The following is a 25,429-nucleotide window of genomic DNA, read 5'->3' on the forward strand; positions in this document are numbered from 1 at the left end:
CATAAAGACCTATTTCCTCTCAATACGATCTTTGAAAATATCTCTTGATGTTTATCGTGGTACGCGTAGAAAAAAATCCTAAATTTGGATCATACAATAAAATGCCTTTTTTTTGTAAAAAAATATATAAAAGAAAGTTTTAGATGAACTTCTTAGAATCCTGATTTTTGTGTGATAATTACAATCATATAGTCAAAACATGTCAACAGGGCAACAAGTCCTCAAACCTAGACCACCATATAGGTCGCTTTTCACTGCCCTGGTTAGGTGTGTACTAGCGGCAGGTGTGCTCGTGGTCATGGTAACAATTATAAACGCAGTTAAGACTGTGGACCGTTCATGTCAATTGTAAACAGGAATTAAAAACATCCAAGGCACTTAGACCCCTGATTATAATAATAATACTAAAAAAAGCCTTTAAATAATGTTTACAGTCGGGTAAAAAAAAAAAAACCCGGTTTTTAAGTCATTTATATAACTTACCCGTTTAAATTTGATTAAGTCTTTTATATTTGTGGGCGTGGCCATCGAGGATGCGTCACAGTCTGCTGGCCGTCAGCTCTGCGTCACCTTAGACTGAACGTGACCTCTCGGTGTTTGTGGTGTTGGTGCCTTTTGGAAGATGGAAGATCATGGAAATATCGGACAAATGATATGGCTTGCTGTGCGGTTAATTGACTAACAGAACGTGAGGATGTCTGTGCTCCGGTTTTTTTAAGGTGAGTGAAATTATAGTATTATTTTATTTATATGTTAGCACTAGTTAGCAGTTATCTGTCTGCGCTCACCATAACTGGCCTGTTAGCTTAGCTCGTTAACTAGCTATTTGGCTAGCAAATGTATTAGCCTTTGGCTAGCCTTCAAGCAAGGCGCACAGACCCCCAGCTGTGCTAACGATGCTAATTGGAGTTTACGCTTGCCACAGTTTATTTACTGGTATTCAGCGAAATCTTGGGTCTACGAATGCCCCACCTCTCTATGCATTTCTGGATTAGGTGGATTAGAGTTAAGCGGAGTTAGGACAAGACAGCTTCAAAAATGCTCTTCAGAAACCTCAGGGTGATATCAAGGAGGCTACGTCCATCTTTGTTTACAGTCTTTGGTTTCCTCCATCATTTGATCTTTGCTCCTGAGTTGAGAGAGTACTTTATGTCATTATATTTCTTAAGTAATTGTTGATTATATTCTAATGCCAAAATGTAAGCCAAATAATGGCAACATGTTTTTACAGTAGTTCCTCGTTGTGGTTTTTGACAGTCATGATGATAGACTGATCTTTTAATTTGACTTTTTCCTCTGTTGTGTACCATAGGGGGTTCTTCATGATTCCAGTGGACTAGACCTTCATGGATGGCAGTTTTCCCAATTTTGGCAACGTCCTTGTACTCATGTTTGCAACATACTACTGCCTCAGCATCAGTTATCCACCAAAACTGGGTCCAACTCTGGAAATCTTACAGAGGTAAGACTTGTCATGTAATTATTCATAAGTCAATCTATATTAAACCATTGAGTGGACTCAGTGGTCTCAGTGGAGCCGTGTGTGAGTTATTTCTGTGCATGAAGTAATGTTGAAATGACACACAACTGTCTAACAACTCAAACATATAAATTTTCTTTTTTATTTGTAAAGAAAACTATTCCGTTTTTTAGAAGTGCAGGATTATTCCAATAGTTAACATATGTTAAAAGTAAAAGACATTATGGAATTATTATTACTATTAAGTCTTGTAAAATTACAATAATAGATGTTAATCATTGTAAAGAAAATTACCTTTTTTTACCCTTCATATAGTACACGTGAATAAAATGCTCACTCGAAATTCAGCAAATTCACCTTCTAAAACTATGAATACAGGGTTCATGGCTGGTGTATTTTAATAGTTAAATATCAGAGCTGATCAGTTATTCAAATAAAGAAAATCTATATACTTGATGTTCCCACTGAATATAACAAAGAATACTGTTATTAAAACAAACAATTTTATCATTTGGTTGAAAATGTTGTGTTAAACTGACAGATATCTCCAGTCAGACAAGGGTCATGGGATTCAGTAATTTTGTGTCAGGTTTACTCATAACTTTGTTTACCCACAGTTTTGTTCTCTAGAGATCCCTGTTTGAAAAACCCTTTTAAGTTGTCGATTTAGTTATAAACTCTACTGCTTCTCCAACAAGACCTCAGGCTACCTGGCGAAGGACAGTGAAGGCTGAGGTGGGGGAAACGGGACTCTCATGAGACAAGGTGCAGCTAGCTGCTAAGGACTGTGACAGGTGGGGCCTTATGCCTCAAAAGAGGCAATCCGTCATTCAGACAGTGTGAGATGGGATTTTGGGACTGTGATGTCTTTTGTTGAGGGAGCTTGAGTTGAAGCCTTTCTTGAAACATGGTCAGAGTGGAGGATTCAACACTTCACCATCATTTCTGAGGCAACTTGTGTTTTTCTACTAGATGCATTATACTACACTGCTGTCCATGTTATTCTGTCCAGCCACTGTATATTACCGTACTCTGTTGTTCTCTGTTCCCTTTGTCTCTCTATAGCTCTTCTCTGGAGACCGACAGGGGCTGTGGTGTTTTAGCTGCTGGGTCTGTGTGTGTGTGTGTGTGTGTGTGTATGTGTGTGTGTGTATGTGCATGTCTATGTATGTGTGTTTATGTGAGAGAGAGAGTGTGTATACATGTGTGTGAGAGTGTGTTGACAGCACATGTTCTCCAAGGAGCCACTACAACAGCCCTCGTACACAGCAACCTACCTTTATAAATATGAACACATAAACACACCCATATAAGACAGGACTAAGAACAAAGAGTCCCAACCCACCTTAAAAGCATGCACAGACACACACACACACACAGATTGTATATATTTATATTTATATCTTGTTTCCCATTATAAAACAGCTGTCTGCGCCAACTCATCAAGACAATAGAACAATGCAAAGGTACACACTCTTAAAATTTAGTATTGAAAGGATATTAGATATCTAATTTACAGTAAATGTTGTATTATTCTTTGCGTACCAACAGTAATTAGACAGGTGGTTAAGGTAAAACGTGTTATAATATTCACACAAATACAGTAAATGACCAAATATTTAGATACAGTTGCTGTTAGCACAGGGGAAATGGGTCCCATATTCATACATTTTTAGAAAGCTGCTAAGTTGTTTAATAGATCTTTCTCATATAACCTCCAGTTACTTAACAGTTTTATTTAAAAAGGAAGATTCAAGGTGCTGGGGCTCATGAAAAGCCTTCAAGTCCCAATCAGTATTTTTAAAAATACATCAGTGCCTGTCTCAGTTTCTGGAAAATTGGCATGTAGAATTTTTCAGAAAGGGTCCATAATGTTTTTTTTTCTCTTCTCTTGATCTACATTATTTCATGTAGAAGTATCAAAAGATCCAGCGAATCCTGTGCAGATGTTTGAAAAATATTTCATTCATTTCTATATGGTATTTGTATTTTATATTTGTATAGTCAAATTTAATTTACGCCTTTTAACATAATGTCTTGATTATTTTGAGCTAAAAAAGAACAAACAAAGGAGATGTACATTAAAAGTTATAACCGTTTGTTTTCATTTTGTGGGATTGATAACTTCACAACACTAGCAGTGATGCTTTCTTTCAAATGATAAAACAGCCACAGATATATTGATATTATATATGTAGCTGCAGTTCAGTGCTGCTGCTGATGGTGAGAATCACTCTGAAGCTGAATCCTCACTGTGAGATTTTTGCGCTGATAAGAGGAGACAAACGGAACTGACTGTTTCAGGTGGTTGTCAGTGTGTGTTGTTATGGTGCTGATACTGTGGAGTGTGCATTGTTTTGACGTGGAGCTCATTTCAATGTGATTTGTCTCCATTTTGCAAAAGAGCTGTACAGTGTCAAGTATCTCACACAGTTTTAGAGAATCATTTTTGCACCAGCTGTATTTACTTGTTACACCAAACTTTGGAAGTCATTCTGTGGTAACTAAAAGAAGACAAACTGAAATAAACAAGCGTGCAGTGCATGGTGGGTAAAATTTGACAGGGGAGTTTCACATAGTGGCACATCGATTCTGTCCAGCTGGAAACTTGAAATTGTTTAAAAACGAACAAAAGGCCATGTTGTTTTAACATTTTAATCAGGAGAATGACATCGCAAAAAGACACAAAAATGTAAACAGCATAAACGCAACCAAAATGTTAATGACCAGGGACGAACAGAAAACAAAAATGTTTGTCAGTAAAGATCCACTGTGCAGAGTTTATGATCAGTTGTGAGGCTTAAATGAGTCTTAAACCACTGCACATTATTTGTGTATTTGTGTATTACCGTATTTGTGTAAGAAATGTGTCTGGTAAAATAATTTTTAAATAAATAATTTTTTGTTGTTTAATTCCTTCCAGGAGCCGGTGTCTGTCTCATATTGTGTATGGAAGAAGATGACATGAAGCCTCAGCTCACAGAGTGAAGCTACTGCGCTCCCCCCGTCTGTGTGCACATAATTAAGGTTACTGAACACACTAAAGTTAACATGCACACACTCATGTATCTTAAACACAGTGGAAATGCAAATGCAAATAAAATCCATGAAATCCTTCCCGCACATAATTGCAACCCTACGGCAGGCTGGTGATTGTAGCTGTAGCTGTAGCTGTAGCTATAGCTGTAGCTCAGGTGGTGGAGTGTGTAGAACAAGTAGAGCTGGAAAAAACATAAAGCCACTTTGGACAAAGGCATCTGCTGAATGCAATGTATTATTTTCTTAGTGACTTTCATCACCCTATTTAAAGCACTGTCTATTTGAAAAGGTCATTTCAGTTCATACTCAGTCTAAACATCTTATTTGTCTTAACCATCAACTTTAACTTTATAGTCGCTACAGGGACATTTGTCTGTCAGCGGGTGAAACAGAACACAAGATACATAAAACATGTGATATAAATATTTACAGTGAAACAAATGTTACATCTATCACACAAGCTCACAGGAAACAGTTTGGATCAAGTGGCAGTATAACATCAAGCCTGAAGTACATGAAGCACTTTTCTTACTAGGTTTTAGGTCAAAGTCACAGACAGTCAGAGCTGACTCATCAAGAGAATTCAACAGTTACTATTAGACCTGGTCTGTGCTACTCTAAATTACCATCCAGACGGGAAAAGCTCAAACTCTGCAGTTGGTCTCTTGGAGAAAATGTGAGATGCCTTTTACCAACAATGATTTTACTGGCCGTTTTACTAGTGGAGCTGTCATCGTCCTACTTGTTTCCAGCTAAGAGTCACTTGTTTAAAAAATTTCCCAGAACACAAACATGACTCAGACCATCCTTAGCAAAAAACATTTTGTCTTACATTAAAATGAAATGAATAATTCCAGCGGTTTAGACTAAGTACTGATATTGTAAAATGAATATATGACGACTACACATCTTGAGAGAGATAGCTGGTTATTTAAAAACATATCAACAATTAAACTCTGTGTTTTTAACCAACCCATAATGGAAAGTTGTTTTTTCTGAGGCTGTAAATAACAATGGCTTTCATTATCAATTAATCAGACATATATTTTCTTGATTAATTGATAAATCATTTTGTCTAGACAATGAGGAATTAGTGGAGTGTTCTGGTGGTGGAATGGTTACAGTGCCTGCTGTGAAAATTGTTATAATTTCCCACAGCTCCAGGCGGTATCTTGAAATGTCCTTGTGTCTGACCAACAGCCTTTGGGAGATTCACATAATTATCATCTCTGATCTTCACATTTGAAAAACTTTAAAGTCTTTGGCAATTTTTTTCTTAAAAAATACTCTTATTGTACTCTTATACTCTGATTTGAAGGAAACTTCTATTCAATCAGATTCATTTAAACCTTTCAAATAATGATTGCTTAATGCATCGACAACAAATGTGTCACCCTTTCTCTGACAGTAGCAGCTTCAGGTTGGATATTTAGACAGTTTCAGGTATGTTTATTTTTGGTTGGACTGGGCTGCGTTCACATTCATATCATATCACCTGCAGTTTATTCAATAAACTTCAGAGATACTGAAGACACATAAACAGTAACAAAGATTGTTGATTCCATTACACGCCCAGTTTTTTCAAATACAAAGTGAGTTGAAATAATAAAAATGTGTGATGTAATTTAAAAGAACATAATTCAAGAAAGTCTCTCTTAACCCTTATAACCATGGAGACTGAACTGAACTGCAGAGTCAACTTCTCTCCATAAGTCAGTATCAGTGTGAACAAACCAGGCTACAGGAGGAAGACCATGTGAACTGTCAGATAGTGGTGTTCCTCTTTAAGGCTGGTGGAGGATGCTGTGTTGGGGGAGTGTTTTCTGCAGCCTGGTTCAGTGCCAGCTTCCTTATTTTGATGTGTGTAGCTGTTTCTACAGCGGGTTACCGGCCTTTTTGTGCCTCTGCTTACTCCACTCATTTCAAGCGTGCATCTGACTGTCGGGGTGCAGGCTACATGACTGTTAAACACCTCAGCTGGGACTCAAAAAAGAAATACTTTAATTTCATCATCTCTTCTAGTCTAGACACAAAGTTATGAAAAACCAAACTGATGCAATGTAGCTCAATTTAAAAGCTATATAGGTAGCTAAAACAAACCAAAGGAATTCATAGCCTCTATTCTCATTGTTTTTTATCAGTAACCGTGGAAACAATCCAGGTATAATGTTTTCCTTAGTTCTGGTCCCAAAATCAGAGGATCTACTTCTTATCTGGGTTTGTTACAAAAGCAAAACACTAATAAAACACTCCCATGTGGTGCATGTATACGGTAGCTTAATGGGTTGAATGGGACACATCATGGCTGCATTAAAAAGAACTTTGAGATAACACCTCCCATTAAATATCTTCACTGAAATTTACTGAAGTGATCAATCAATAAAATAAAATCTGATATCATGGGGAAGCAGAGAGCTCATCTTGATTGGTTTTGTTTTGTGTTTTAAAATAACAGGCATGGCATCTTTAAACAACAAGGTAATTCAAAGCAATTTACACATTGAATTAAATAAAAAGATAAAAACTAAAATGGATTAAATTAGAACAAGCAGAAGGATAAAAAGTATAGTGCCGTTATAGTTCAATTAGAGATATTAATAAATAACCATGTTTTAACTTATTAAGATGTTTTGGAAAACAAGTTTTTAGCCTTAATTTAGTTGTTTGGTTTCAGTGTTAATAAAATTCACTGGGAGTTGGTTCCTTATATGAAGTACATTGATACTGAACTCTGTGTATTTATGTACCTGTAAGGACAGGAAGTGGACCTGGTCTGGACTATGAGCGGTCTCGATTGTTCTTAACAGCAGATCAGAAACGTATTCTGGACCTGAAACCCACAGTGCTTTATGAACCAATAACAATATGTCAAAATCACTCCTGTCACATACAGGAAGCCGGTGCAAAGATATGAGAACTGGATGTATGTGATCCTCTTTAGTGAGGTCTCTGAATCAGCTGCTGTTGTCTGGTCAACTTTTGGCGAGATCTGTGAACACATCTTTACTGTAGTTGAGTCTCATTGAGTGATAAAATCTTTAATTCTCGATATATTTGAAGATAATAACAGGTTTGTGGCCTTTAACAATAGGGATTCAAGGTGAGCCCAAACTTTATTAAATGACTTTTCAAACAGATAACAGACAAGTGGCAGCAGGAGCTCCAATGCAGATGTTAGATAAACACAACAAATAAAATAAAGAGGGAAAGAAAGGCAGAACAGACTAAAATACAGTTTGAAATAAAAAATACATACATGGCAACTATGAAAATGCACATTAAAGGTCCCTGTGTCTTCCCAAAATGTATCATTGATCATTGAGTTTCCATCTTAACAGAGAAGAAAATGTCCTAATCTATTTTCATTCTAAATATCCATCTTCATATATAATTTGTTCTTATTCATCAGCCGTTATCAGTGCCTGTGTTGCGCCAGGTTCAGGCCACCTAAAGTGGAACAGAGACTGATCAGATATTATTCTGGAAAATGTGATAAATAATAGATTAGACTTTCTGAAGGCCAGCCAGTCGTTTTTATATTTTATATTGCAAACTTCTTTAATGTTAATGTTTGTTTTTATTTTTTCCTGTAAGATCAAATAGTTTTCTCAACACTTTGGGTCATATCCTCACGTCAGCCTGTTACACCCCCTTTTGACATCTGGCAGCAGCAGTGTAGCGGCGCGTTTTGGTCTTTTCCGGACACTTCCTGCTTTTTAAACTGGAGCTGCAGCGTGTATGTCCCGTTGCCTCTTCACAGGCTGGACTGGTCGTGTGTCGCAGCAGTGTATTTTTTTTTTTCATGTATTTAGGATTACAGTTGCTGCTGCTGCTGCTTGGGCAGCGATATCGTATTGTCACCAGCGTTGGACCTGATCGTTTATTTGAGGAGAGAGGAAATGAGGCGTAGCGTTGCGCTTTGAGGGTGCCAGAGGAGGAAAGACAAACAGGATTCAAACAGGTGTCCGGTTGTCTCCCATCAGCCCGAAGGAGGAAGACAACAGGAAAGGTGGCAAACAGAAGAACATTATAGTGCGGCTACTCTGACTGTATCAATAAGAAAAGGCGGTTAATAGGCAAATCAATCCGCTAATTTCACAACGTGTCGTTTCCTCCAGTGAACCGTGCGCTCCCTCGGTTCAGCGGTGATGGAGACCCGGCAGACGAACCAGGAGAAAACCGCCTTTTAATATCGCTCGTAGCTTGTTTTAAAGGAAAATAGGTGAAAAGAGCCAGCTTTGCATCTCCCTTCTTTCTTTTCTCCCTCAGAGAAGGAGGAGGAGGTGGTAGAAGAAGGGAGGCGGTGACCGACATCCCCCACGGGACAGGCCGACCGACCCACGCTGCTAACAGGTGTGTCTGAGGAGGACACACCGCTCCAATCTGCACCGCCCGTCCGGACGGTTCACTCCCCTCCTTCCCTCCCTTCGTGCCTCCCGGTCCGTTCTTGTGTCTTTATTGTTCCTGCCGAAATTACATTCAAACGGGCTGGTTTGGAGTTATATTTCGGCATCACAGTGAGCGCTTGTTCTTTTCCTCTTTCGGTCTCTTCGCATCTATCCATTGGTGCGTAATATCTGAGGGGAGGAAGGAGGAGGTGGGATCCAAACGGCTAATTTTGAGACGTTAATTTAAAAAAAACGAATGGGACTTTGTAGCGAGGTTGTTTTTTTTTTTTCTTGAGGAATGGAGGTAATTTAAAGGTTTGGACTCATTATATCAGAGGTTCGGAGAAAATTTAAAGATTTTGTGAGATTTTTCACCAAATTTATAGGTTTGCACTGATTTCGCCTCTGGTTAAAAGACAGAGAGCCGCCGTTGGTCCTGTGGTTTCGACGACGTTCGCTAGCCCAACCGAAACGAACCGACGGACCCGAAGTGGGTCTTTTCAGGGGACTCTCTCTTGTTTAAACAAAGTGTATCTCGTTTTATCATGACAACGAGAAAAGCCAGCAGTGTGGCGGACATGGTGACTACCTCCACCACCGCCAACCACCAGCACCAGAACCAGCAGAGGAGCCGGAGTCCCAGCAGCTACGGCAGCGGGGTTCCTGCGTCCGAGGCGGCGGCAGCGGCGGCCGGAGGGGCGGAGATGTTCGGAGAATTTCAGGACTGGTGCCTGCGGACGTACGGGGACTCCGGGAAGACCAAGACCGTGACCCGGCGCAAATATAACAAAATCCTCCAGACCCTGCTCCAGGGGGACGAGGAGAACAGCAACGGGGTGTTCCTGCACGAGAAAAGCAACAACCATATCAACGCCAAATTTAAATTCTGGGTCAAGTCCAAGGGCTTCCAGATCGGGACCCTGCAGGACGGCAAGAACGGCTCGTCGGACAGACCGGTGCTGTACGTCCCCATCAAGGCGACGGTTAGTGCATCTTCCTCTTTCACTATGGGCTGTGTGTGTGTGTGTGTGTGTGTGTGTGTGTGTGTGTGTGTGTGTGTGTGTGTGTGTGTGTTTGTGCGTGCATGTGTGTCCCGTTTTCATGGGTGCTATTGGGCTACCCTTATTTGCCTAAAGAAATAAGGTGTGTGTGTGTGTGTGTGTGTGTTGTGTGTGTGTGTGTGTTGTAGCCTGAAGCTGTACAACATAACTTTCCCGGGCTCAGTGCCATGGCTACAGCAAACACCTGTTCCATTACAGAGCCGAGCCTGTTAGTGGTTTTGAACTGTCTTTTTTAAAATCCTTTATTTTTGCAGCCTCTTGAATAACAGACAATATAATACTGTTCAATGCTGCTCACAAACATTTACTGACAAGAGTTATACTTGCCTTTGTTAATTATGGTAAAAGAAAGGGAGTAATTAATTTATCTAAACAAATACAGGTGCCTATTAAAGGTCACCAGAGTCCTCAAAAATCAATTTGTTTGGCAAAAACTACAAACCCACAATGGTCTGTTTATAATGACATGAAACCAAGACAAGGAAACGACTACAGGCATTTAACAGACTGTGACCTGTGACTCTATAAATATCTACAAATGACTAAAATTATGTTTCTGTTATGACAATTATGGAAATAAAAGTGGCAGTGAGATTTTGAAGTCATGAGGACCTAGTAGTACTACAGTGCATCAAAGCTGTTTTGTATGTGGAGTTAGTCCAGTTTGATTTAGTAGTGCTGGGATTAATTAAAGCTTCTGTCAGTCGATTAATTCACAGGATTTTCCAGAATTAATCACTCGATTTGAAAATGCAAGGTAGTAGTGTTGTGCAGTTTATCCATCTCACTTTTACTTTTGTCCTCCTGTCAGTCAAGTAATGAACTTTGACCTGGAGTTTAACCCACCACTCTTGCTTTGACTTCAGTTAAAGCTGATTTACTATAGTGTGACTGTGTTTTGAGTGTGTAGATATATCTTGGCATTGGTAAAATAATGCATTAACAGGGACGAATGGGATGTTACATCGCACAGAGATACAAGTCCTTTACAAGTGTGCTTCCTTCTTTTCTTGACAGTGTAATGCACATTCGTTCTCCTCTGCTCGTATAGTATTCTAATAATAATTGAGCTGTTTATCAGTTCAGGTCCAGTTGTTGACTTGATCTAACTTGAGAAAAGGTGGGATTTTGAGATTTGTTTTTGTTTTGTTCTCTTGGTGAGAAAATCTTATGAAAGTTGCTTTTGAGAAAGTGAGAGAGAGGAAAGGGAAGATGTGTGCGTGCGTGTGTGTGTGTGTGTGTGTTTGTTGTGCTTTGATACATTGCAGGCAGCCAAACATCCATAACCCACAGGTAAACTCAGTTGTGTTGCACTGTTGAGAAGTAAAGTGCAAAAGAACTTCAACATCCTGCAGCTGTAGAAGCTAATTTAACCAACAGAATTTAGTTTAGATTTTAGTTCAGGTAATTACAAACACAATACTGTTTGTATGGGTGGAAGTGTAAATGCTTTCTTACTATAAAATGGTTATTGAGCTTGATTAAAGCTTGATTGCCAGTTGGTAGCATCAGTTAGCGCCTGTAATGAAACAGAAAGTGGCTCATAATCTTACCAAATAAGTGTTTGCAGGACAGTGAAGCACATTGTTGGTAGTTGTTGTTGTTAGAGTCAAAACCATCTCGAAAACAGACGCAACTATTTTGATGATCAATTTATTGTGCAAGTCATTATATGAAGTCTTTTCAAGCTAAATATGTGAAACATTTTCTGGTTCTAGCTTCTCAAACATAAATATTTGCTTTTCTCTTTTTGATGTCATTGTAAACTGATGGTTGGACAAAACAAGCCATTTGAAGATGGCAAATTGGGCTCTGTGAAAATGTGATGGACATTTTATAGACTGAATGATACCCATTGATAATTAACAAATGAATCCATAATGATATGAAAAAAAAAATCATTAGTTGTAGTCTCAGATTTGGTCGTCGTGAAATGTCCCTCATCATCCATCGTTTCATCTAGATTTGGCTTTTTCATAATCAGTTTCTTTTCATTTTCTGCACAGATCAATGAGTAATCCTAAATATTGTTTGATGTATGTCCATTTGTTTCAAGGTACAGACAAAGTTGGGGAGTTTTCTAACGACACAACTCAAACAGTGTACCTGTTGCTCAGTGTGTTGTTCACTAAGTTGTTTAGTTTGCTCTGAAAAAGCCCATATATGTGGTTTGTGTGGTCAGTAGTCTGCAGGTCTGTTCCCATGTCATGACTTTAGCTGTGTTTCTAAGCAGAACCACCGGTATTTGCAATGTATCGGCTGGTAATGTGTGTGTCCAAAAGATGTTGTAGGGAGGGAATCAAATCATTAATTTCTTACTCTTGATTTTTCTGGATTGATTGTATGAGTAGCTCGGAGCAGCCCTGGCCTACATGATGGTGGTATTCTCAAAACAGAGAGCTCTTGTTGATAGTGCGGTGCAGTGGGATGACCAAAAGGTATGAATTAAACGGGGAAAAAGGGGCGTCTCTCTGTGAAACAAAAACACTGCTACATTTATAAATGGATCAGTCTGGCTTGTTTGTACTTTAAACCCGAATTGTCTGTAATCTCAAACAGATTTTGCTGTTCAGTCTCTGCCCCTGTGCAGATCTTCGTCTGAACGATTTCTGTATCTGCAGACTGAGGCGTTTGTTCAAATGGCTACACAGACAGGTTGTTGTAATGCAGGATTGCTGTGGAGACGAGAAGGGGCTTGATAGGATGGTTGGCATGGTTACCGCGCGGCTAATTTCACTCTGTCCCATATCATTTCATATTCAGATTAACATCAGGAGTATCGCAGAAGACTGGGAATCCTCTTGCAGAGTTTATCTTGACTAAGCTCCCCCCACCCCCCCTGTGTCTCACCCTCAGTCTTGGCAGCACCAGGTCTGTTGAGTCTGTTTAGTATCTGAGGATTGTGTTTAGACTGGGAGAGAGAGAGATCCCTCCTGTGTTCTCTTGAGCTCACTGAGTCTCTGTGTGTGTTTTATTTCTGAGTGTACCTGGATGGTTTAAGGTGCCTTGAGGCAGTGCACCTATCGCAGAAGTTTATTGCATGTTATACTGTGCAAGTTGGGTCCAATAAAATCTCCTGAAAGACCTGTGGAATAGATTTTAATTCTTATGACAATAACTTTGCTACTTCAAGCTTTATTCATTCATCCCTAAATACATGTGTGTGGGGGTGATTGAATTACAGTATCTGCTCTCCCATAACCCACTGCTGATGTGCATTTGAACAAAACAAAGGATAAGGCAGGTGATGCTTTGTAGTTTTCTTAATGTTGACAAATCCCATCAAAAGATTTCTCTCAGCACTTTACGACTTCCTTACACATTCTGTGGCACTCTGCCCCAAACCCATTGGCTCCTATGATGTACAGAAAGGTCGAACCGTAAAAAAATCACATACATATGGTCTCATTTTAAAAAAAGGCTCAGTAAGGGTGTCCATTTGTATCACAGTATGAGTTGTAAGGGACGAGGTGATGATATTCATTGTATTGTTGCCTCTGACAGATTGTGTCATGCACACACATCTACCTTGTTCTTCAGCTGTCAGCTTGAGTGGCAACAAGCTTTCTCTGGTTGGTGCTCAGGGTGAAAAAAACAATTGTAAATACAAAAACAATACTCAATACGCTAGTGAGTATTTACAACAGTAGCAGGTTTATGTGGGACTGAGTCGAAAATAAATTAGTGTGGCTGTGGCTCATTGATGTATATTTGACTTTGACCAATAATTGAACTCTGTGGCACAGAGGAATAAGATATATTATTTGTTGTCATTTGTTATTCAGTCTCCAGTTTGTCTTTATATCCTACCTTTAGAGTGAGGTGAGAAACACAGGCCTGGATGTGTTGATCCACACAGGATCTTAATGTTGTGTTTATGGTTCAAATCAGCATCCTGCTTTCTTTCCGTCTGCGTCGTGCTGAGAGGGGTGTGACCTGACTGCAGCAACAGCTGATCAGACAGTGACAGTGTTTACAGTGACACTGATACACAGATCATCACGTGTGTGTACATGTCAATTATATGTGTGATGGTCAGCTGATCTCTGATGTGTGGCACATTGTATGGACGAAAGAAGTGAAAACAAAGGGTTGAGTGCGCAACATATAGGAAATGTCAGTCTCCTGGCGGCTCTTAGGTTTGACTCTGCAGCCAGAACTCAGTAATACACATGTGAGACACTTAACAGCTTTCAAGTGATCAGAATTGATGGGACTAATCAAAAGACTGACAGGGAACATTAATGTGTTAAAGTGACAGATCTGCTGCTAATTTCTTCCTCAGTGTCTGCATTCATTACTCCTGGTCTGTTTCATACACAACCTCTTAACCCATATATTCCAATGATAAACTTTTCCTCGTTGTCAAGAGTCAAAATGAAGGGGAAACTAGTGGTGTGATGTTTTGTCGAAGCATCTGATTAGTCAGACACACACTGGTCATCTGATTGTGTAACACTTGCTCTGGCTGGTTTACAGTGAGCTATTATTAGCTGAGGGGTCTGGTCTTCCTCAATGCCATATCTGTGATTTTAGCCAAACCTCAGGAAAACTTTAGAGCTTGTTTTTTTTAAATAAATGGCTGTTGTGTAATTTGTCCAAGAGTTTCCCGTTGAGTCTACTGTCATCTGTTCAAACAAGGACACACAACAACTTTAAAGCATAATATAAAAGCCCTGTTGAAAGAAAAGATACATTTTTTTGTCGTGCTTGAGCTTGTTCCAGCTCCTTAATTGTGGAGATTTGCTGCTTTTCTTTGTCTGATGTGATAGTAAACTGAACATCTATGAGGTTTGGACTGATCCGACAAACAAAATTATTTCACCTTGAGCTTTAAGAAATTGTTTATTTTATGCAATTTTCTGACATTTTATAGACTAAACAATTAACTGATTAATTAAGAAAGTAATCAGCAAATTAATCATTAATAAAGAATTAATCATTAGTTACTGAACTATGTGTTTGTTTCTGAAGAGTAACTGATATAATATCAGTGGCCTTTTTTCCCATTCATGTCACTACTCTGGTAACTCCTGTTGTTTGGGTCACCTGCACAGCAGATGTACATCCTGTGAGTTATTTCCTCCAAGTGAAGCTCATCCCAGGCAGGTGCAAAGAAGCAGCTGGCAACACCATGTGTCACAGAGGTTGAACATGTCTGTCTGTTTTTAAGTCCTTCACAGAACGAGAGAGTTAACAGTGACGAGGCCTGCAGCACAGAGGGAACAGGACAACTCAAATGAGGATAATTGGTTCTATCAGTAAAACTATCTACAAACAGACCTTTAAAAAATTGCGGTTATGTTGTGGTTATATCCTTTTGCACTAACAGAAAGTTTAAGTTATTAAAAAAGAGAATATCTAATACAGGTTCGCTCAACTGACCCCTGGTGGGAAAACTATCCTTCAGTTAATTCAGAGGGCACTTTTTAATTAGCTTAATTAGTAGTGTAGCCGCCCCTCTGGCTGGTGGGGAGTCTTTGGTTTGAGACCTGGAACAGAAACTTATCCTGAGGTAGAAGCAGAGCCCCTGTTGATGTAAAAGACAGCCACCAGAGATTGTGTGTGTGTGCGCGCGCGTGCGTGCGTGCGTGTGTGTGTGTTCTGAACTGACTAATTTTTTATTTATCTGTATAATCAATGTAAAATCATGGTTTTGGTTGTCAATGATTAATAATAGAGTATTGATGTCTGATCAGAAAACATTGCACTGTTTGATTTCATGTGGATTATACACTGTAGTAAAAAACTGTCTTGCTGGTACTGGACTACGATACAGTGCCACTACATTGCCGTAGTGGCGTACAGCCGCAATTGCAGTTAACTTTCCACCGAGTACAGAGAAGACAAGCACTAGAATTTTGTCGGGAGGCGGAGCCATCACGAAACTTGACCGAGGCGGCCACCTCCCAATTCTCTATGCAGGAAAAACCCTGGTCAATCTGTATGCTAGCAGCGTAGAGCCCACACATCGAGTCAACTAGATTATATGAACATGTTTTAAAGGTCTCATAGTTTAACTTCTCTTGTGTTTTATTTGAAGTGTTGATCCATAAGAAGATATATTTGTGGTTTTAAGAACCAAAAACCATCTCAACATAGTTTTACATTTCCTCTCTCTGGAGTTCTAGAAACAGCAGGTCCGTGAGCCAATCAGAAGAGAGGCTCTTAGATTTTTAGTGATTAAATAAAAATATAAAACCAAATCCTGCAAGGTTGGATGATGGGTTTGGGTGGGTGTGGCTTGGGGCATGGCAGAGTGGCGGAGTGGTGACTGCTTAGTTGTGACATCACAAAGTTACAGAAGTCTCAACAGCTTTTTTAAGGCTCAGTTTCTGTAAACAGACTGTGTGCATTTCTCTGTGGACTGAGCGCTTTGATACTTTCACAGTATTAATATAGAACTTGCAGAACCTGCTTTATAATCAAAGAACACATGGACAGCTACCTTTATACTATATGGGAGCTTTTAATAATTAAAAGTAACCATTAGTGATTTGTTCAAAATTATGTTGTTGCAGTTACTTCTCAAGAATATTAATTGATCTATAGTTCATATAAGTAAATAAAGTAATGTTCATTCTGTCCTTAATTTGTTTCTTTATTTCTCTTGAAAAGTTACATAAAGAACCGTTAAGAGTACCGTAAAATACCGGATCAACAAGCAGTATCTGTTAGAGTCATAGTATTGTTAAAATCTTAACGATAACCTTCCCTTGGCTTGGCTTGAGCAGTTTTATCATAACTCTACAACAGGATTTCCAAAACACAACAAAATCCTGGGTCTTTTGATGTTCCTCTTTATGGCCCAGCAGCATTTATGTCATTTTTTGGACAGTCTGTAGACAACAGTGGAGTGCAGCTAGTTAACTGTTACATAACCTCTGTAAATATTGTTAGAGATGCTGTGGAATAATGACAAATTAACTTTAAGGACCATATTCAAGCTGATCTCTACCCTCTGTCTCATGCTGTTGTAAGTAATTGTGTTTACATGTTGCCGTAATTTTGAGTGCAGTGGATTGTATTCATATTAACCAAATGAAGACAATGCTTTTACTGAGAAATCACCATGTAAACAACCTTTTATTTCACCCTGATCTGAATAAGGACATTGTCAAAGTAAACATAATCTAATCTACTGGAGGTGGGGCATCTTTACTCATTAATGACCTCTGTTCCATTGTGTTATTAAGAATGAAATAGTCCAGTTTACAACCCACTAATACATTTTTGCGTTAGGTTCTCCACATGTCCCATATACTGTTCTACTTGTCTTCTTTCCTCTCATCAGTCTGCAGCCTTTTCTGATCTTTGTCTCCCGAGGAAAACAATAATTAACATTAGTTTTGTTGTGTAATGCAAACACCAAGTCTGACACAGGGACTCAGGATGAACTGCTCTGAACAGATAACTTTGCAGTGATGGTCTCAGCTGTTATAGTAATTATAGTGATAGTAAAGTAGAAATTTAAATTTGGCACATCAATAAGCTTCATAAAAGTCTGTGTCGGATCTAGTGAGCAGTGAACTTACATGGTTTCCGTGGTGCAAACAGAGTCTTAGGCTCCAGTGAGAGAGGGAAACACTGAGTGGTTTGTTGGGACTAATAATAGGTGGTATCTAGACACTGGTGTCAACTACATGTGATGACTGCTTCCCCCTCTCTTCACTGGCCTCAGCCAGAGCTGCAGTTAAAGTAGGGTTGGTCAGGGTGAACCAGAGCCTTATGTACAAACAGTTAATCAGTTGCTTCATGGATCGTTGGTGTGTTGCTGTCTTTTGTTGATTTGATCTACCATTTGGCCTCTACTCTTGTTTTAAAAAGTTCACCACAAAATTGCCTTTTCTGGTTCTAGTCCTTTGAATCACATCGCGCGTGTTTTGCTCATCAACAGCTATTTCCCTGGCTGGAGATATAACTAAACCATCAGAGCTGTATAGGCAAATTTAGGAACAGCGACATCATCAGAGACGTAGCAACACAAACATGTCCATGGACACTGACACAGATTGTACAGGTTGTTATTGGTCAACTTGCTTTAACTATAACGGATACACCAGTCAATACTCACTCTGACAGAGGAAACGGTGAACATGAACAGGATGTCGAAGTGAATATGGAAGTGAAAGTAAAGTGTTGAATCAGACGCCATATCAAACAAAAATCCTCTGCCCACACATTGGATTTTTTAACTTTATGATGTTGTTGTGGGCGGCCAACTGGTCATACATCTAAATCATGAAGGCTAATATTTCTCATTTTTGAGCCAAACACACAAATGAATGACAAAGATTGTCCAATTGCACTGTTGAAGTGGGACAGTGACGTGATCCCTCACTGGTCTCCCACTTGTAACACAACTAAGTGACCCCCTGCCCCACGCTTTCTTAATCACTTAACTACCTGTCAGGTTTTGCATTGACAGGTACATACTGCACATATGTACTTTATTATAACAATGGTGGAATATTTGCAGGTCAAAAGTCTAACTAAATTCTTGAAACAATTGGTCCTTTATTTCAGATACATATGGACAGAAGCAGGCTTCTCATTTCTTCCTGGCAACCATCAGTTTTGCTGTTTGTAATGACAGCTGTAGCTATCAGTCTGTGTCAGCCCCAGCCAACTAGCTAACATTAGGTCCATGAGTACGTTGATAACGCCAACTCCAGCTGACTTGTTTTGAAACACAGCCCTGTAAAGGGCTGTTAAATATGCACTATCACAATAAAATACTGAAGATAAAGCTATAACCTCACCAGTTTTTGTTTGTTGTAAAAAAATATAACACATCAGACTTTGTGAGAGATAAAACAATAAAGTTCTGGGCTTATTTCCAACGACTGTCCCTAGTGTTTTCACAGTCGAGGTGATCCATGTAAAAGATAAGCACATAAAGATGCTTGTTAGCTCTAATATTATAGCACAGCTTAAACTGTTATATTGGTCTAGTACAACACTTTTTGGATGCTATAGAGAAATGGGCTAACAGTCATTTGCCTTTGTAGGAACGCACAACACAGGTTAGCTGTTAGCTTACTACAACTCTGAATTGAAACCCACTGGTAGGTGACAAATCATCCTCAACATTATCTTTTTTAGCTTAATTTATCTCTTTTGTGTGACTTTGGCTTTATTGTATTCAGTAAACAGTGGCAATACTTTTCACATAGATTACACCTGTGTTTTTTTTCCTGTGACTCTACTGTCACAGCAACTTGGTCATTATTTTAAAGACCCAGAAATTGCTGCTGAATGTTTATTCCCTGCTGGCCTCATGATTAACTTAGCTGCATGAGAACAGTACCCAAATGGCTGAAATGTAAACTGTGATATGCACAGATGAGGGCTCCTGTGTCTTCCAGGGAGAATCAGACCTGGTACACAGAACAGTGTTGACATGGAAATGACTCCAATAAACCAGGCTTGTCTGTGCTGTTATCAGCGCTGTAGTGGGATGGGAAATGGTATGTTTAGGTAAACAGATGGATGAATGAAACGTGTGTGTATGTGTGTGCGTGCGTGCGTGCTTGCGTCACGTGCGTGTGTGCGTGCGTGCGTGTGTGTGTGTGTGCGTCCTCTGTTAGAAGCAACAGAAACAATTTCACTCAGTGTAGAATCATGAGAGGAGGAGGAAGGACGGACCAATGCTCCCCCCCCCCCCCCCCCCCCCCCACACACACACACACACACACACACACACACTCGATAAGAGTGCTGTCCTGTGCATCTGGGGGTTTGATGGTGTGTGGGTGTCTGTTGGAGCAGCAGCAGCTTAATTGGGGTGGCCCCTTCTATCAGGTCTCTGTGATCTCTGCTATCTCAAAGAGCCCCTTATTCTGTCATTATAAAAACCCTTAAATTGACAGGAATTGGTTGGACTCTGGTGTGTGTGTGGCTCTGTGTGTATGTCCTACCCTCCCTTTGACCCTAACCTGTCATAAGCCTGTGTGTGTGTGTGTGGGTGTGTGTGAGTAAGTAACTGTTCGTCTGTGCCAGAGGTTATGTGAGGGCCAGATCCTGGGTGAATCAGCGGCCACTCTGCTGGGAAACAATAGAGAAATAAAAATCAAGAAAACTCGGAGCTGCCTCACTGACAGCGGAGGTTTTGGCAAAATGGCGACTATAGTAACTTGAAACACCAGAGTCTGCTGGGTAATTTTAGTGATTCTTTGTTAACCTACTCGTAACTCGCGTTTCTGTCTCAACCTAGAGTTTGACTAGAAAAGCTGCTCAGTTGAAGCTCTTTTTTTTTTTGGTGTTTTTTTAAAGATTTTTATTCGATTACTGATTTGATTTTATTCGATATTGATATTATATATATATAGATCAGTTACAATATCAGTTTTTCTTGCAAATGAATCCGATTCTCAGAGAACTAATAGTGTAAATTGTTGTTCTAACCTGGTGCATTATTAAAAACATTAATGTTTACATTACAAATGGACACAAAGCAGTAACATTAATGAACTTTCTATCGGATTATTCAAATGAAGATCGATTTAATTCGAGGATGGATTTTTTCAACCCAGCCCCAGTGGTTTTAGTTAAATGTAAGTAAACATGTTTTGTCCAAAGTTGGTGTGAATTTTTCTGTGTTAAACCAGATCAGGATCTTTCTCTAACCTTAACCAAGAGCTGTGAGAGTCTTAACAGAACCATAAAACAGTTTAATAAAGCTGGAGTCACCACAGGTGGATGTTGTTCTGCAAGAGCAGATGTTTTAGCAGAAAACAAACACATTGTCTGAACATTTTACTGATACATCCAGTATCAACATATTTGTGACATGCCAGATACTGAAAATTAATAACTTATCCTCATTACCTTAATAAGAAACATAATCCAGTCCCATTTGTGTTTCCTCCAAAACATATTAGCTTTATAGAAGCTTCATCTCAAGGAGACAGGGTTGATCCAGCCCTCAGGCCACTTCAAACAATGAAACACAATGGGTGAACAAGAAGTTGTCTTTTGGTGTTTTATTGATTATTATTGATGATTAAATCTCTGGATAATATTTCATTTATTTGTCTGTCAACAACCCGTATAAGATACTTTAGTTAAACAGAAAATGAAACAATAAAATCACTCAAACAGGAGCTGATTGCAGCAGGAGAGAGACTTAGAGCTGAAACGATTTGTGTTTCATGTTGTAGTAAAGTGACTTTGGGTTTTGGAGCATTGATCGTGCAAAACAAACAATCTGAAGATGTCACCTTGTGATTTTACTATTTTTTTGACATTTTACTGACCAACTGAATAACTTATTAATAGAGAAAATATTCAGCAGATTAATTGAAAGTGTCAATCATCATTTGTTGCAGCCGTACTTCAGCTGTGGTTTTCTAAAAATATATGTAGGCTAATTGACAGACGCATTAATGTATAAACGATAAGGGGAGAGCTAATGTAGCTAATTTACATCATCACGCTGGTTTATAGCTGCACACAGGTTTGGAGCTGTAGAGGCAGATTATAGACACACACATACTGGATGGATTTTCTGTGACTATAAGCATTTCTTGGACTGTCTTTCTCACACAGTTCTTGTTGTTGAGACTTGAAATTTGTGTCACCGTGTTTCTTAGCCTCATGATTCTGCCCTAAGCACTCGTCATGAGCTGGCAGGAAAGATGATTAACTACAGTAGATACAGACTTGCTGCCCCAGTGACATCCACTAGTCGATTTGAGGATTCCCTCTCTGTGTCAATAGCAGTAGATTCTTTGAAAGTGCCTGCTGTTGATTTGTAAGCACTACTCTGTGTATGTATTCAGGGTTGTGTGTAAACATATTTGAGACCACAGCCCCTACACACACACACATACTTTCGCTGAGTTGTTGCCTTTGTTTGGCGGATCAGTGCAAGTGTCAGATGTCTGGGAGTACAATGGAGGCAAACCCCTACTGTTTGAGAGTGTGTTGCTGCTCACAGACAGAAGTGTGTATGGGGGTGTGTGTGTGTGTGTGTGTGTGGGGTGTGTATGTGTTTGTGGTCAGCTAAATCTCTTGCTTAGCAGCTGTGTGTTGTTGACTGGTGGTGTAATTATGTTCCAGAGAGAGAGTGGGTGGGTGGGTAATGGGTGTGTGTGGGGGGGTCTTTTAATTGGGATAAGATGAAGCTGCAAACTCAATTAAAGTGTCACTTCACTAATATATTAAACATCACTGTTTTGTGCTATGGAGAAATGGTTGTGTATCTGGTGTAAACAGCCATGCACACAGGATCCAGATGTGTGGCGCTCCTTCTGCTTCGCAGCATCCGGAGACGACGTTAGCCAGTGTGTGTGTCCACTGGGTGCATGTCTGGCATGTCGTGTCTCACTGCGGCTCCTTTCCTTGCTTGGCGAGTGTATTTTTGCCAAGCGAGCTCACGTCTCTATAGCGTGAAACTCACCTGAAACATAAATGTGTCAAAGGTGCCCACATGGAATTAATCCAGGGATATTGTGTTTTTATGTTATGCATCCTAATTCTTGGGCTGCAAGAACATTCCTGAAACATCATATTGTGGAATATTTTGGCACTTTTGAATCACACTGAGATAATTCAGAATTGGTGTTGAGTGTGTATTAAATGTCTTTGTATCTAAGATTAAATTTCTCCTAAATCCTCTTAACGTTTGTTTTCTGTTTTCAGCCCCATTTGGACTGGATTTATTTCTCTAGGGTAGATGATGATTTTAACATAATCTGTGCTGGTCAGTTATCAGTCAATGATCTTAATCTGTATGTGGGTAATTTTTCACCCCCACCATATTGATAATGGCAGCTGCAATTACCTAGTCCTCCTGGAGTTGAAATACTGTTAAAAAATGTTTTTGCTAATCTGAAAGGGAGAGTTAGAGCTCATCAAATGTGTTGTTGTAATGTACTTTACTGGTATTCTCTTTTGACTAGTCCTGCAGAGAGCTACATCCTGTAACTTCATTACAGAGGAACACTTCTTCCTCACCTCCTCCTGTAGTGTTAATATGATTGAATGGGGCTTTTGCTGATGATGATAAACATGTTGGAAGTGATTTTTGCCGTCACTCATTTTCACCATCTCAAGCAAGTTAAAGTTGATTAATTATTAATAAAATTGAGTTTATCACGTTACGTCTGAGGTGCTGTGACATTGTGATTTAGACATCAGTCTGTGACACCTGCTCACACCTTTGTCTCTCTTTGTCAAACTCCAGCGAACAAAGTATGAAACGTTTTCAAAAGATAAAAAGTTTTCTCTTTTAATTGGTTGGATAAGAAAAAAAAAACAGAGTGTGATTACTTCTACAGATCGTGCTCAAAGTCATAATTGCTGAGGCTGAATATAGACGGTTGCCATGCCTTCAACGATATAGCAGTAAATACAGCTCAGTCTAAGCATTGTAAATAGAGTCTGAGCTCCTTTGTGTTTAAAGTGATGAACTCAGTCACTTGTTGTGTAGCCTCAACTAATTAAAAGTAATAAACTTTGACATTTCTAAATGCATGTTTTCACTTTGTTCTGTCACTTTTAAAACTTTAGTGTTGCAGGTTTTTTTTTATTATTTATGTGAGAGCTAGAATAAAAAGAAACAGTTGAGTTTTAATTAGATTGTCAACAGGATTTTAATAAGAAGTGATTTCATAAAAACACAAATAACATAGATTTATTCACCTTCTCCCTGGAAGGTAAATTATAAAAACTCAGCTGTAGCAGTATTGAAAGAGTACAACTTTAATGTAATGTAATACGTCCACATTTTTGTGTTTAAAAATTCACATAATTAATTGCATTTTCCCTTATTTTCAGTAGTTCCTGTTTCTTTGTGTAACCACACATTCAGATTTTTTTTTCAGCTCTGTTTTGTTTTAATTAATCTTGTACGTCTGACAGGAAGTATTCATCCTGTAGCGGGTCATGTAATCCTTTGGTACTTGTTGTAAAACATAAAAACATCCCAAAGTGGAGAACGGAGGTTTTTAGTAGCTACTAATTGGTAAAGGATGGCAGCAGCAGACTCGGTGTGAGATACTTGGCTGCTGAAGGCGTTGGTAAATTTTATTTGGGTCAAAGATGGAGAATACAATACAAAGGCTGAGAGCGCCTGAAAAAAATACAAATGTTTCACCAATCAGTTACCTTGAGTTTGTTTGTAACAGTGTTGGTATTTTGTTATTTACTGCTACACACATAGTGTATTTTTTTAGACAGCCCTCGGCTTAGCTCCCCCTCGGTGTTCTCCTGTTGCCATGGTGAACAACTCCTTTGGCCGCAGTGACGGTGAAAAGAAATTAACACCAGTCTTAATTACACTGCAAGGCTTCATTTTCCACCTTCGTCCCTCCTGCCTCCTCCTCCTCCTCCTCCTCCTGTCTTCCTCTCCCGACCTTCTCCTCCCTCTCATCACGCCCCTCTCCCACCTGAAAGGCAGGCTGGCATATTAACGCCAGCCACCAGGCATAATTAATGAGACCAGTCAGTCACAGTTGGCCCTCTGAGATTATGAACACTTCCAACTTCCAAACTGATGCTGATTGCTCTGTCCCTGCTTTGGGAAACATTATGTAAAAATCTGAAAACTATAGAGTATCCGGTCTGAAGATAAAATAATTTTGGTTTGTGAGGTGTCCAATTTTTTTTTTTTGGATCTAGAGTTAGTGGATTTTCTCTAGCAAATGGAGAATAACGTTTCTTGCACTAAACACTATAAAAAATGACCAGGATCAATGGATAATGTAATGAAGTGCCCTTTGAAGTAATTTATTACATAAATAGTCAGTTATTGATTAATTAACTTTGTCTATAAGTTAGTTTTAAATTTCAGGCGTTTTCTAAGAGTCTGACTCATCTGCTTCTACAGATTAAAAATTCATGTTGGTATCTAATTTATTTAATGTTGATTTGCATAGGAACGATATACAGCATGAACCAATGCCACATACCACAGCATTTATAGCCTAAGCTAATTTGCACATAAGGAACATGCTTAAACTGACATGTCAGCTGCAACTGACATTTCACCTCCTGTCTCTTCATGCATACCGACTAATTGGCAAACAACTATTTACAGTGAACACACTTCCAACACCTCAAATGAAACATCAGTTTCTTTTAACATTTCAACTGCTTTCAGCCTTTATATGTAAACTGACATTTAATCCAATTTGTTTTTTCAACTGCTTTCAGTACTCACACTTCTCAACTGTATGTAGCTGCTGCATTTCAAGTAATTTTTCTCTTCAACTAAGAGTTCATATACTTCAACTGACATGTCACTGTCTTCATTGCACACACAAAAATAAAACGTTTGAATTCAGTTGCTTTCCACTCTTAGAATCAACAGACACAGACACAACAAACTGTTTCAGTGCTGAACAACTGACCCTTCAACTGCTTTTATTGTTTCATTCTTCACATACAACATCTTTCAGACAAGTTTAAGACATTTCAACTTGTTTACAGCGATTGCATGTGAGATTTTTGTATAA

General features: G+C 39.1%; 1 protein-coding gene and 1 long non-coding RNA gene across 2 annotated transcripts in view; both read left to right on the plus strand.

Annotated features, from left to right (window-relative positions):
* Positions 1 to 582: 582 nt before the first annotated feature.
* Positions 583 to 5,666, plus strand: LOC130175054 (uncharacterized). The gene is made up of 3 exons (XR_008828683.1): positions 583 to 719; positions 1,313 to 1,462; positions 4,404 to 5,666. It is a non-coding gene; the product is annotated as an uncharacterized LOC130175054 (long non-coding RNA).
* A 1,938-nt stretch (positions 5,667 to 7,604) lies between these two features.
* Positions 7,605 to 25,429, plus strand: part of LOC130174602 (nucleolar protein 4-like) — a 154,832-nt gene continuing 137,007 nt past the window's right edge. The window contains exon 1 of the mRNA XM_056384578.1: positions 7,605 to 9,890. Within this exon, the coding sequence (XP_056240553.1) occupies positions 9,453 to 9,890 (438 nt within the window). The 5' untranslated portion in view covers positions 7,605 to 9,452. The remainder of the gene's footprint in view (positions 9,891 to 25,429) is intronic.

This window comes from Seriola aureovittata, chromosome 9 (genome assembly GCF_021018895.1).
Source record: "Seriola aureovittata isolate HTS-2021-v1 ecotype China chromosome 9, ASM2101889v1, whole genome shotgun sequence".
In the NCBI taxonomy this organism is placed as follows: domain Eukaryota; kingdom Metazoa; phylum Chordata; class Actinopteri; order Carangiformes; family Carangidae; genus Seriola; species Seriola aureovittata.